Below are 14,249 nucleotides of genomic sequence, written 5' to 3' on the forward strand. Positions count from 1 at the left end.
GATCCCTGATACATGGCGCCAGATTGAAACTGAAAAGGGAAAGCGGAAATCGATGACACGGAGCCTGCTAAATCTTTGTGGGCGGATTTCATCGAGTTCAGCGGCGAGCGCCGTACCTTTGCCACTGACGCAAAATCCGGGCCATTATTGGGCTATAATGAAGGATGGGGAAGAATCTTAACCTGTATTTGACCCTGGAGTGCTTGAACCTAATACTAGGTGCCCAAAATGGAGAAATGTGCGATTTCTCTTCAGTCCCATCTCGCCCCGTGAGGGGCATAAGAATTAACGAATATTTATATCTATATATGTTAAAGATCCTATGTCTTGTGCACACTTCCTGTTATAATTTTCCTCTTCTAAATTTCTGTGTCCACATTTATAATGGAACTGCTTTGTAAAGTTGTAATTACAGCTTCCCACTAGTGGTGGCACTATGGCACATCAGTTTTGCAACTCTCAGCTCCTTAGCCTGTACTGCAGAGAAATTCCTATGCTCCAAACAGCTCTCTCACTCTGCTTTCTAAATTGCTGCTAATGTTACTTAACTGTAAATAATTTCAAATCAATGTATTATGTATAAAGAAGGACTGAAGGAAGTGCACAGGTGCAAATCACAAGTGCAAAGCTCTACATTTCTACAGGTTGTTAGCAGCAGTGCCTGGTAGATTCATCTTCCATTCCTGAACGTCCAGGAGGGTTGGCAACTCTAAGCTACCAGTAGCTCTCCCCAAAACACAGTTGTTTCTATCAAGGAAATAATCCTTAATCAAGGCTTATAGTTCAGCCTTCCAAGCATCTGGTGCAAGGAACTCCATAAAACTGGTGCCCAATGTTAGAGGCAGCACCAACAACATCTGCAGAATGAGGTCATATTTCATTAATAAATAGATATTCTTATTATGAACACAGCTAGCTTTTGCTAGTTACTTTATTGAGCACATGTGGACTAGGTACAGTATCTGTAGAGGCTTCCATCTTGACTGCTGCCATGTGGGTAGCCTAGCCTCATGGATAATGTAGTCTTAATATACATACAGCTGGGTAGCGTAGTCTTATACATACAGCTATATACAGCTCTACGGCTCCACCTAGTGTCCACTATCGAATGACATGTTATTGATCATTACATCCCCCTTTCCTTGAGGTTTAACAAAATCAATATCAATCAACTTTCAAGAAAACAATAAAGATAATATCAGTAACACTTTTGTTAGTGCTCTATAAACATAAACATTTTCAAAACAGTCAACACATTTTCAAAGCTTTACATTGTACTCAAAGATTAAGTCCACCAGGCTCTTTCACCTCACTTGTGGATCTTCTCAACACGGGCAAGTCCGACGCGTCTTCATGAGATTGTTCTGGCGGTGAATGACGAGATGCAGTTGCGGCATTGTCATCAATCTGCTCTTGTATAGATCGAGGTCTTCTTGCGATCTTTGCTTGGAGAGGGTTTCAGTGTTTCCTTCACTCTTCATGCCATAACTCTCAATGTAGTCAATGCACTCTCGAAAAACTGCTGGCAGCTGGATCCCATCATACAGCATAGTCCTCTCAGCAGCCTCGGCTAATGGAACACCAAAGATTGGCCTGAGGGAAGAAGGAGTATGCACCGGAACTGCTTCCTGCTCTGGTGCAGGCTGCTTCTTTTTCTTTTTCTCTTTCCACTGTTTAACAACATCTGCTGCAGTTATATCTTTGGACTTTTTCTCCTTGTGTTTTTCCTCTGTGCTTTTCTTCCTTTGGCTTCTCTTTGACAAAGTCTTTTTCTTTCTTCTTGGAGAAACTAGGTTTTTTGAAGACATGGATACCCTTTGGCCTTTTCATCCTTGATGGGCTCTCTGCTTCATCACCTGAGTCATCTGGTCTGCTTATGGCACAGTTTATACGGTAGACTCTCTTGACCAGTTCTAAGTCTTCACAAGCTTTGTCACCTAGTAGAGAATCAAGTCTTTCAGCCACAACAGAAAACATGAGATGATGCACTTTGTCTTTGACTGTCACTTTAAGTCTGCATACACCTAAGCTATCTATTTTCTGTCCATTATAGCTCTTCAGTAGTACCGACTTTTTCTGTATTTTGGGCTTTTGTTTCATATTTTTTATGTCACTCATACTGATTAAGTTTGCTTTTGCCCCAGTGTCCAGTTTCAATGTAACTAATGCTCCATTTACCTGCAGTGGGATCATCCATTTGTCCTCTTTTACTGCATTAACTTTATGTTTAGCATTGTCCATTTCTGAGGGCTGCACATTTTCTGTATCTTTTATGATATCGTCACATGACACCATTCCTACAAAAAATGTCTCCCTTAAATCAGTGTCCTCAATCACATTAACTTGTTGCCCTTTCGTTGTTTTTACTTTTGAAAAGCATTGTTTGGCAAAGTGATTCTTTCCATTACACTTTGTGCACATTTTTCCAAACGCTGGGCATTGTCTTAATTGGTGTTTGTAACCACAGCGTTTACAATTAAAAATTTCATCCTCCGATTGCTTTTCATTTCTGTTCTGCCCACGTTTCTTCCCCTTGTAGGACACAGCACCGACAGCAGCATTATCACTCATTACAATCGCATCATTATTGATTTCACTGAAAGTCTTCGCGTGCTTTCGAGCTAGCTCGCTGGCTTGGCATATTTTCACCGCATTTTCCAAATTTAGTTCGGTTTCTCTCAACAGACGTTCCCTGACTTTTTTATCATGAATACCAAACACAATCTGGTCACGAATCATGGATGATTTCAGCTCAGAGAAATTACATGTCTGTGCTTTCAGTTTCAGATCAGTTATAAAGCTATCAAAAGTCTCATTTTGTTGCTGTGTCCGAGAACGGAAGATGTATCTTTCATACGTCTCATTCTTTTTGGGAGAGCAATGTGCATCAAATTTTTTTAGCACATCTTCTAATTTTTCTCTTCTCCTCTGGATTAAATACAAATGTATTAAATACCTCTATCGCCTGTGGGCCTGCAACCGTAAGCAGCAACGCTATTTTTCTTGCGTCTGGCTTCGTACTGAATCCGATGGCAGCAATGTAGAGTTCGAATTGTTGTTTAAAAGCCCGCCAATTGTAGTCGACATTTCCCTCGAGATTCAAATGCTCTGGTGGCTTCAAATTCTCCATGTCGCTTTTCACAATTTTCAGCAGATCTTCACCATCCTGGTACCATCTTATGTTCATTAATAAATAGACATTCTTATTATGAACACAGCTAGCTTTTGCTAGTTACTTTATTGAGCACATGTGGACTAGGTACAGTATCTGTAGAGGCTTCCATCTTGACTGCTGCCTTGTGGGTAGCCTAGCCTCATGGGTAATGTAGTCTTAATATACATACAGCTGGGTAGTGTAGTCTTATACATACAGCTAAATACAGCTCTATGGCTCCACCTAGTGTCCACTATAGAATGACATGTTATTGATCATTACACAGGCGGGTTGGCAACTCTAAGCTACCAGTAGCTCTCCCCAAAACACAGTTGTTTCTATCAAGGAAATAATCCTTAATCAAGGCTTATAGTTCAGCCTTCCAAGCATCTGGTGCAAGGAACTCCATAAAACTGGTGCCCAATGTTAGAGGCAGCACCAACAACATCTGCAGAATGAGGTCACATTTAATTAAACAAACAGTGACCATGGGAAATGCAGTTGATATTGTACTTGGATTTCAGAAAATTTTTGCAAAGGTTCTACATTGATCAATAATGCCTAAAGTAAGGTGTCACAGGTGAGGGGTTAAAATGTGGTGCCAGATAGATATTTGTTTAAAAATCAGGAATTAGAAGGTATAACTAGGGTGTCCCACAGTTCAGTTTCGGGACCCTTCTATTTTTAGTATCGATCAGAGGCGGGGACAATGGTTTTGTAAGCAAAATCTCCAAGTTCACTGCTGATACTAAAACTGGGGGCAGGCCAAAAGTAACTCCAGTCAAGTGACGTATCCCACCAGACAGTCAGTATCACTGCTATTAATTTTAATTTTAACTTTTATAACACTGGGCATACACATGCCAGTCTCCAAAGTGGGCATGTCCATGTCTACATGCTGATCCTTGAGAAAAAGAATTGGCGTGATGACCGTCTCCAACCGATCTTGAACCTCAATCATAATTTCTTCTTTATGTTGCCAGGCCCAATTTTGTGCCTGATGTGTGTCTAAGATTTCTTGCTACAGTTAGTATTGATTGAATCCAATAGAGAATGTGAAACACACTCCTCACCATGTATACCTGGGTATGGCCACCTCTGAAACATTACAATAGTTACTCAAAAGTTAATAATGTGATTGCATGGTCAGCCATAATCTTGGTGGTGATTCTTTTTTTTTTATTCATTCATGGGATCTGGGCGTCGCTGGCAAGGCTAGCATTTATTGCCCATCCCTAATTGCCCTTGAGAAGGTGATGGTGAGCTGCCTTCTTGAACCGCTGCAGTTCGTGTGGTGAAGGTGCTCCCACAGTGCTATTAGGGAAGGAACTCCAGGATTTTGACCCAGCGATGATGAAGGATCGGCGATATACTTCTAAGTCAGGATGGTGTGTGACTTGGAGGGGAACTTGGAGGTGGTGGTGTTCCGATGCGCCTGCTGCCCTTGTCCTTCTAGGTGGTAGAGGTCACAGATTTGGGAGGTTCTGCCGAAGGAGTCGAGGCGAGTTGCTGCAATGCATCTTGTAGATGGTACACACTGCAGCCACGGTACGCCGGTGGTGGAGGGAGGGAATGTTTAAGGTGGTGGACGGGGTGCCAATCAAGCGGGTTGCTTTGTCCTGGATGGTGTCGAGCTTCTTGAGTTGTTGGACCTGCACTCATCCAGGCAAGTGGAGAGTATTCCATCACACTCCTTACTTGGGCCTTGTAGATGGTGGAAAGGCTTTGGGGAGTCAGGAGGTGAGACACTCGCCGCAGACCTGCTCTTGTTGCCACATTATTTATGTGGCTGGTCCAGTTAAGTTTCTAGTCAGTGGTGACCCCCCCAGGATGTTGATGGTGGGGGATCTGGCGATGGTAATGCTATTGAATGTCAAGGGGCGGTGGTTAGACTCTCGCTTGTTGGAGATAGTCATTGCCTGGCATTTCTGTGGCGCAAATGTTACCTGCCACTTATCAGCCCAAGCCTGAATGTCGTCCAGGTCTTGTTGCATGCTGGCATGGACTGCTTCATTATCTGAGGAGTTGCGAATGGCACTGAACACACTGCAGACACATGGAGTGTTATAATGGTACTTCCTGGAGATGATTCCCCACATGGCAGGTTTATGGTTTGTGCCATGCTGTTGAGAATTCGCAAGAGTGTAAGGCAGGCAATTCACCCAGGGAGAGAAGACAGATGAAAAAATGGGCAATTCACCCAGCTGCTCGTGGACAAAGCTTATGGCAGAGTGGCCTATCAGTGGGAGAGATATTGGTGACTGAACAAGTTCGCTCTTGAATTGCTATACACACTTGACTCTGTCTGATTGCTGCACAGTTCCTGTTATTATTGTGCCTAAATACATTTTCAAACGCCCCTTCCTCCAAAAAAATACTTTCAGTAGCCTAATTTGAGTTGTGGATAGGAATGCCTAACTGGACAGCAGCTGAGTCAAAATGTTATGGGTTCAAGCTGCGCACCAGGATTTGAGCAGATAATCTCGGACGGCACTTCAGAATGCTGCACTGTTGGAGGTACTTTCCTTTGGATGAGCGATTAAACCGAGGGCTCTTCTCTCTCGGCGAACGTTAAAGATCCAGTGACACTATTGAAAGTGTTTTTTCTCGGTGTCCTTGGAAAAATATATCCTTCAACCAACTTAATCAAAAATAGATTAACCAGTCATTCATCTCATTGCTGTCTGTGGGAGCTTCCTGTGTGCAAAATGGCTGCCACTTTCATTTCAATAACCGTGTCTGCATTTCAGAATACTTCAGTGACTTGCATGTGAAGCACTTTGTGTTACTGAACAACATAAGAGGCTATATAAATGGTAGTCTTTTCTATACCTGTTGCCCAATGATGTCCCAAATTTGCTGAGAAGGTTGCTGAAATTCTGCACATCTTCCAGATTTATCCATTAGTCTGGAAGAGTTCTACCATGGCCTTAATGGAGCTAACCATTATTAAAATATAGCTGGATCCTTCCACTGAGTTTGGAATGACTGGTAAAGGTTTCCCTAGACACATGCATTGGGAGATTGCTTTTAAATGTACGCTCAAGGTAAAGGTATGACGTTATCAATTATTGTATCATTGGAGTGAATCTTCTATTTGCATTGCAAAAAAACCTATAATATAAATACTAGAATTGGGGCAATCTATATACTGAAAAATTGTGCAGTAGTTTCCATAATGTTAAACTTCAGTGAATTGCATTCAAAATCCTATTGGAGAATGTGGTGTATTTTAACATCTCTACTCTTTCCCCAACTTTTCTTTCTAACCAGCAAAAAACTGTGGTAATCCTGGGGAGATTCTGAATGGGCATTCTAATGCATCAGATACCACTTTTGGAAATAGAGCTACTTTTTATTGTGATGAAGGGTGAGTGTTCATCTCATTGCTCAATTACTAAATGAGGCTGCGGACTGTAGTGAAAGGTTACATTAAAAAATATATATATAATTAAGTTGAGGTCTGCCATGGTATCTTCATACTGCTACAATTTAAGGAGACTCCTTGCTCTTTTTGTTTTTGATGGTGATTATCTATGTGGCCTCTGAATATAGCTTCCTGATCTATGCACAGTAGTTTTGTTGAATTCTACACCTTGCAGTAACTTCGTTGTCCAATTATTAAATTATTGACAGTTGATGCTATTAATTTTCACTGACTTAAAATGGGATTGAGTGTCCAAATGCCTTTCACTTGCATCCTTTGATAACTGTTTAAAAATGGAGACGTAACTTGTCGATCCTTGGCTCCATAATCTGGGGGTTCACAATTGAACTATGATGTTTTCTGGTTCCTTAAAATACTTTATTCTGCAATTAAACTTCGTGACCCAAAGTACACCAATATTCTTCCTACGATAGGCTGAGTGAAATCCAACAACACAACTTGCATTTATATAGCGCCTATAACATAGTAAAAACGTCCCAAGATGTTTCACAGGAGCGGTCAGACAAAATGTGACACTGAGCCACCTAAGTGATATTAGGACAGGTGACCAAAAGCTTGGTCAAAGGGGTTGACTTAAAGGAGGAGCGAGAGATGGAGAGCTTTAGGGAGGGAACTCTGGAGCTTAGGGCCTAGGCAGCTGAAGGCACGGCCACCAAAAGGGGTGGACAGTAACAATACACGTTATTTTGACTTGTACTCTGACCCTCTGCTAATGAAACACAGTATAGTATTTGCCTTTTTTAACCGAATGAAAGTATTAACAGTTTCATAGATTTAATCATTAGAAGTCTTAGATTTCTTTTCACTACCATTGTTCTGTTTAAATTTTGATTCCTGGTAGGTGACTTTTATTTTGATTTCCCTGCAGCAGCTTGTTTTTCTTTTTCCAGATACCAGCTTATTGGTAGGAACTACCGGTTATGTACAGCTGCAGGTTGGGATGGCCAGGTTCCAACATGTGAACGTAAGTTAGAGTTCTAAATTGAGTAGAATGGTTGACTTGTTTTTCTGTAGGGAATGATTGAACCATACTAAATTTGTTAAACCAACAAATGACTGTCTTGTTTCCATGAACACCATAACAAGTAGTATGCAGGTCTCTTTACACTTCTTAACAAATGGTGTTGAGGTGAAGAACCAGACTTTTCTCTTTGTCTGTTTACACTCCATTTCTCCACACAGTGCAGTCACCACAGGAAGGAATTAACATATCTGGAGTGTTTGCTTCTCTTGTTGGCTTTTTACTTGCAGTATTTTGATGTCTCCTACATTAGGATACTGACTTTCTTGTATAGCCAGAAAATAAAGATAAGTATTTTGATTCAACATTTTATGCCTAAGTATATAAAGCATAGAATGGAAAACAGCCATTCATTTAATCAAGCCACGAGAAACATAGAAAAATAGGAGCAGGAGTAGGCCATTCGGCCATTCGAGCCTGCTCCGCCATTCAATATGATCATGGCTGATCGTCTATCTCAATACCATATTCCCACGCTCTCCCCATACCCCTTGATCTCCTTTTTTAAATATATTCAGTGACTTGGCCTCCACACCCTTCTGTGGTAGAGAATTCCATAGGTTCACCAACTTCTGAGTGAAGAAATTTCTCCTCACCTTAGTCCTAAATGTCCTACCCCGTATCCTGAGACTGTGACCCATCGTTCTAGACACCCCCAGCCAGGGGAAACATCCTCCCTGCATACTTCCATGTATCATTCACAGTCTCTAGCATGAACTCTTTTCTTACTTATTAATCCCCTCGGTGAGAGCAGTCTTTAAAGGCGCATTGAATATCACTGATCGTGGCTTGGTGTGAAACAGAAAGCAAAAACATTCCTCAAATTATAAAAAAAAAAAAAAAAAAGCCGAATCAATATATAATTTAATGTTATTGTGCGGTAAAGTGTGACAATTACTAATGTTCTTTTAGTGGCAAATATTAAGTTACAATTCTAGAATTTGGAAAACACACATAACAAACCTGATGCTTGTGGATATTTTGACACAGGAAAATGTGAAATCCTTAAACTTATCTCTGGATCTGCTCACAGCCCCTGACTGGCTTCAAGCCATGTGCAATTGGACGGGTTGCACAGCCCTAACACCACCACTGCACTGGAGTCCTGGAGTTGTCTGTAGAAATTCCAGTGCGCAAGGCAGAGAAAGATGATTGTTAGTGAGGATTACAAACCTGCTTAACGTTACCCAGTTTATTGTTACAGTAGGGTCCTTGGTAGACTTAATGATGGGATGATGACAATGGATGAAAGTCATGATGGCATCTCAGTATTTTGATCACAGGATTCATCAACTCAGATTAACAGAAAATGCTGAAAATGGACAGCAGGTTGGTCAGCATCTGAAAGAACTGATGAAGGGTCACATCTGAAATATTCATGTCGGAGATGCTATTTTGCATCTTAGCAGTTGGCTGTGATGTTTTAATTTGATGTGGATGTTTTTGACAATCTGGAAAAAGCTTTCATCCTTAAATATTTGCTTTCAGAATGCTGTGATCTTTTCTATACTCTAGCAGTATAAAGGTGGCTCACAGACAATGGTCTCCCAAAATCCAAATTGAAACAGTGTCTCCACAGATATTAACTAATCTGCTGAATGTTTCCAGCATGTTATTACTATTCCAGCTACATTAAAAGTGTTCTAAACTCATTTACAAGATCACAAGGTAATTACGGATAAGGACGGCCATCTCCGTTCATCTATCCAGAATTCCCCAAAGACCCCCTACACCCTCCATTGCAGCATCCAATTGGTTTTTAACTGAGTCAGGGTTATTGCCTCTCTTGTCCTGATTTGTTTTGAGAATGCTGTGATCTTTTCTATGCTCTGGCAGTATAAAGGTGGCTCACAGACAATGGTCTCTCAAAATCCAAATTGAAAGTGTGTCAATATAAGAGCAGCTTGTATTTCTCCCCCCTCCCACCCCCACCCTAAACAATTCCTGCTAAAATTGGTTCTTCAGTGAGTTTTGGGGCAGGGGAGGAGAAGTGAGAATACCCATTTCCTGCTCTGTTGGTTTGCCAATGCTTTGCCACTGAGACAATTGATTTTAATCCCAGAAGCATTTGATTTGACAGTCTGTTCGGGACACTGACTGAATTTCACTTTTCCGTTAGTTAGCACATGTCCTGATGCTCCGCCTATTATTAATGGGACAGTTTCATCACCATCCGAAGGAGAGTTCTGGACATTTGGAATGGTGGCGTCATATTCATGTGATAGTGGCTATTCATTGATTGGTGAAGAACACATTACTTGTACAGCAACTAGACAGTGGGACAAAGACCCGCCAATATGCAAAGGTACTTAACTATAGGATCCGAACTAATTTCAATTGCCTTTTCTCCTGCAGAAATTACTATTTTATTGTTCAATTGCACTAACGGCTACTGGCTTAATTGCTTGCAAACATTTGCAATATTACCAAAAATCAAGGAGTGGTTTTCTGTAAAAATTTACTGTTTTTGTAATCCGTGTTTTCTTTTACTGTAAATTGTTCTGCCTTTGAGTTACAAAGATTCTCTCCAAATGCAATACCTGAGCCTAGAAATAGTCTTGCAGAATAGATGCAACATTTCTTTGGTGTACCAGCCTTGGCTGAGTCATAGCAACTGGACAACATTCAGGCTTGGGCTAATAAGTGGCAAGTAACATTCGTGCCACACAAGTGCCAGGAAATTACCATCTCCAATAAGCGAGTCTAACCAGCTCCCCTTGACATTCAACAGCATTACCTGGGTGTCCCCATTGACCAGAAATTTACTGGACCAGCCACCTAAATACTGTCTCTACAAGAGCAGGTCAGTGGCTAGGTATTCTGTGGCAAGTGACTCGCCTCCTGACTCCCCAAAGCCTTTCCACCATCTACAAGGCAGTAGTCAGGAGTGTGATGGAATACTCTCCACTTGCTTGGATGGGAGCAGCCCCAATAACATTCGAGAAACTTGACACCATTCAGAACAAAATAGCCCTCTTGATTGGCACCCCATCCACCTCCTTAAACAGTCACTCCCTCCACCACCATGGCTGCAATGTGCACCATCTACATGATGCACTGCAGAAACTTGCCAAGGCTTCTTCAGTAGCACCTCACAAACCTGTGACCTCTACCACCTAGAAGGACAATGGCAGTAGGGGCAGGGGAAAACCACCACCAAGGTCCCCTCCAAGTTACACACCATCCTGACTTGGAAATATATCGCCGTCTCTTCATCGTGATGTAACCGCACTGTAGGAGTACCTTCACCACACGGACTGCAGCAGTTTAAGAAGGTGGCTCACCACCACCCTCTCAAGGGCAATTAGCGATGGGCAATAAATGCTGGCTTTGACAGCGACGTCCCCATCCTATGAATGAATTTTTAAAAATCCTCTTATTGGCCAATCTGGATGAAAGTGGGTTGCCCCTGGTGTCATCAATCAAAATATTCGCAAGTGTGGAGTCTCATTGCTTCAGGTTTTAGTTGATGTCGGCGATTTTAAAAAGGTAAAACATTTTTAATTTTCCTTTCTCTTTATTTTTAATCTCTCTCTTAATCCAATCTTTGTTTCCTTCTCTTTATTTCTCTTTCTATAGCTGGTTGGACATTGCATTCGCCCACTCTGATTTACACTTCCTTCTCCGTCCTTGGTGCTGTTTATTTCCCAATCCTTCAATCTGATTGGTTAAAGTGATACACAGTTGCTTGCCTTGTTCACTCAGGCCCCAGGTGCCCTCTTTCCCTCGCTGCAACATTATCAGCTCACACTTTCAGCAATTTGCCACGCAAAAAATATTAAAAGCCTAAACATGTAAGGGCAAGTCTAACGAACAGCAGACGCCATTAGATGCCCTGCTACAGCAAACTATGACCCATTCATGGGATACAGGAGAGGTTTTGTTGATTCATTGGAAACTGGAGAAATTCTGCAGAAATGACAACTGAGCAAACATAGTAACTATACTAAATGGAGATTAAATCAGGTCCAGGCAATTATAGACCTATTAAGCTAACGCTGATATTGGGTAAAATAATGGATTCCATACTGACTACCTACATAACAATAACAATAGTCTAATAAGAGACTATCAACATGGATGCAGATTATGAAGGCCCTGCTTAATGGACCACTTTGACTTTTGGGCTTATTGCAAATAAAGTGGATCGTGGAACATGATGCCTCATGGTTTCTGATGAACTCAAATTGATGGGAATTCAAGGTAGAACGTGGGACTGAATAACAAATTGGATAAAAAGTAAGAAACTAAGTAATCTTGTGAGTAGTGCCAGATTGGGTGAAATGGAGTACCACAAGAGTCAGTGTTTGAGATCCTTATTTAACTACATAAATGACCCAGATGCAGAAATTGTAATTGTAAGGCTATAAAATGTACAGTTGATATTAAAATAGAAAGGACAATAGGAACGGAGATGCAGCTTTGTTTTTGCAAAAGGATTTAGACTAGTTATGCAAGTGGAGAAATGGCATGACATTTATTATAGACAAATGCAGGTTATTGCATGTTACCAGAAAGAATGAACACCATGGATATATATCACAAAGAAAGGATTTACTCAGAAGGCTTTTGAGTGACCGTAGATCTGTCACTACCAATGTTGGCAATATGGACGAAGAATTAAAAAGCAAGTGATTTGTTGGGATATATGGCTAGAAAAGTGTAGTATAAGCCTCCTGACTTTACGCTGAGGCTTTACAATGCAGTGGTCCGACTACACTTGGACTACTGTGCGCAGTTGTGGTTACTGCACTTCAAAATGGACATGATTGTATTAGAGGATGCAGTTATTTATGATTAAATGTTCTATCTATTCCTCGGAATCAAAAAGTTCTGGATGGGTCAAGCATTCGCAGATTTATTAAGTATATAGTGCATGAGCATACACTTAAATCATTTAGTACTTAGATTCACATCGGATGATTGTGGGATTCAAATGTGTTACATTTCTTAGCTCGGGATTCAAGTTGATCAAACTCTTCCAATCCAAATTCTTATTACAATTCACTGAATTTAATATACCTTTCTTGATCATAAATCAGTCATCATTAATCTAAATGCCCTTATAAGGCATGGTCTATTTGCACCTTGTTCTCATGCAATTGCTGCAAGATATACTTTATACTATTGATTGACATGGTTTAAGATGACACCATTTGTCAAACATCTAGGGCTAGATTTTCGGGGAGCCGTCAGGCGGGGTTTCAGGCGTGTGGGCGGGGGGGGAAATCCCGAATTTGGGGGTCCCGACACCATCCCGCCCAAAACCCCGCCCCACGTAAGTTTCAGGGGCGGCAGGGACCCGCCGAAACCAGGCGGGAAGGGATTAGTGCCAATTAACTGCCTGTTAACAGGTAGTTAACAGGCAGTTTTTAGCCTAATCCCTATTTTGAGGGGTTTCGTGTGGGTTTCCTGACGGCTCCAAACCACACCAGGTAGAGTAGGCGGGTTGGAGGGGTCGCGGTGTCGGCGCTCAGGTGAGTGATGGGTGCATGAGTGCAAAGGTAAGTGTGTTTGGTATGTCTAAAGTGTGTAAAGCACTTTTACTTACCTTAACAGCCTTTCTTCCTGTAGCTGTCGGGAGCCCATCACTCAGCCGGAACTGAAAGCTGAACGGCTGCGATCTGTCAAAAGTGACAGCCTTCAGCTTTGAGTGCCGGTGAGAGCTCTAACTGAGTCTGTGCAGAATGACTCAGCTTAGAACTCAGAGTGTCAGTGTTTCACAGCTTCAAACAGCTGTGAGACACTGATATTTCATCTGTCAAAGAACTCTTGACATGAAATTTCAGTCTGTGACGTCACCTGTTGCCGGGTGGCCTTTAATTGGCCTGCTGAGCTAATTGGCCTGCTGAGCCCGCTGGGCGGACTCAACAAGGTCAATCAAGAGAAAATCGCGCGGATTGGCTGGACGTCGAAGTAGGCGGGTCAAAAACCTGAAAGGGGAAGTCTCGCCGCCTTCCCGACAGGTTTGGCAAAATCTACCCCCTAGTTTCACGTTCCCAGGCTTCTTGGGCCTCCTTCCCAAGGTGGCCAGTCATTTTCAATTTAGCTTTTAAACAACTTCTGTTTTTCTATTTCAATGTTCATACCATGATAAATATGCAGGTGTTATTTCAAGTGATCTCTTTTCTCCTGTTTTCTCTTTCCTCTCTTGCTGTCTGTCTCTATCTCTCAAAACTTAACTCTGTCTATGTGCTGAAGTCAGTATAATGTTAACTCTATTCTTATCCATGTCTCCTTATGACTGCATTGAGAGGGTTCAAAGATGAGAAACAAGAATGATTCCAAATGCAAAAGGGATGAGCTATGAACAGCTCACAAGTTTCTGCTTTATAGTCTATAGAAAAGAAAGTTGAGGGAGGCCTCATTTGAAGTATATGTTAACTATTAAATGGCATAGAAACGGCATATCACAAATATTACTTCAGGGTAAAGTCAAACTAGCAAGACAAAAATTATTCAATAGATTCTAAATATTTGAAAGAGTCTGCTGGTTAACATAATGGAGTTAGACATTAAGGGAGTCAAATTCAATTGGCTGCAGCGCTGTGTAAGTTGAAGTACTGGATGGTATTTCTTGGTTTTGTGTTACAGAATTCAAGACTCCTTATTTATGTCTGTATATT

At 41.5% G+C, this 14,249-nt stretch overlaps 1 protein-coding gene across 1 annotated transcript in view; it reads left to right on the forward strand.

Moving 5' to 3' along the window:
* LOC147105174 (C4b-binding protein alpha chain-like) overlaps positions 1-14,249 on the forward strand; it is a 79,468-nt gene that overhangs the window by 10,534 nt on the left and 54,685 nt on the right. Inside the window, exons 3-5 of the mRNA XM_086011283.1 lie at positions 6,428-6,524; positions 7,493-7,566; positions 9,743-9,928. Coding sequence (XP_085867409.1) covers positions 6,428-6,524; positions 7,493-7,566; positions 9,743-9,928 — 357 coding nt within the window. The remainder of the gene's footprint in view (positions 1-6,427; positions 6,525-7,492; positions 7,567-9,742; positions 9,929-14,249) is intronic.

Source organism: Somniosus microcephalus, chromosome 18 (genome assembly GCF_052327205.1).
Source record: "Somniosus microcephalus isolate GS21.2 chromosome 18, FLI_Smic_1.0, whole genome shotgun sequence".
In the NCBI taxonomy this organism is placed as follows: Eukaryota; Metazoa; Chordata; class Chondrichthyes; order Squaliformes; family Somniosidae; genus Somniosus; species Somniosus microcephalus.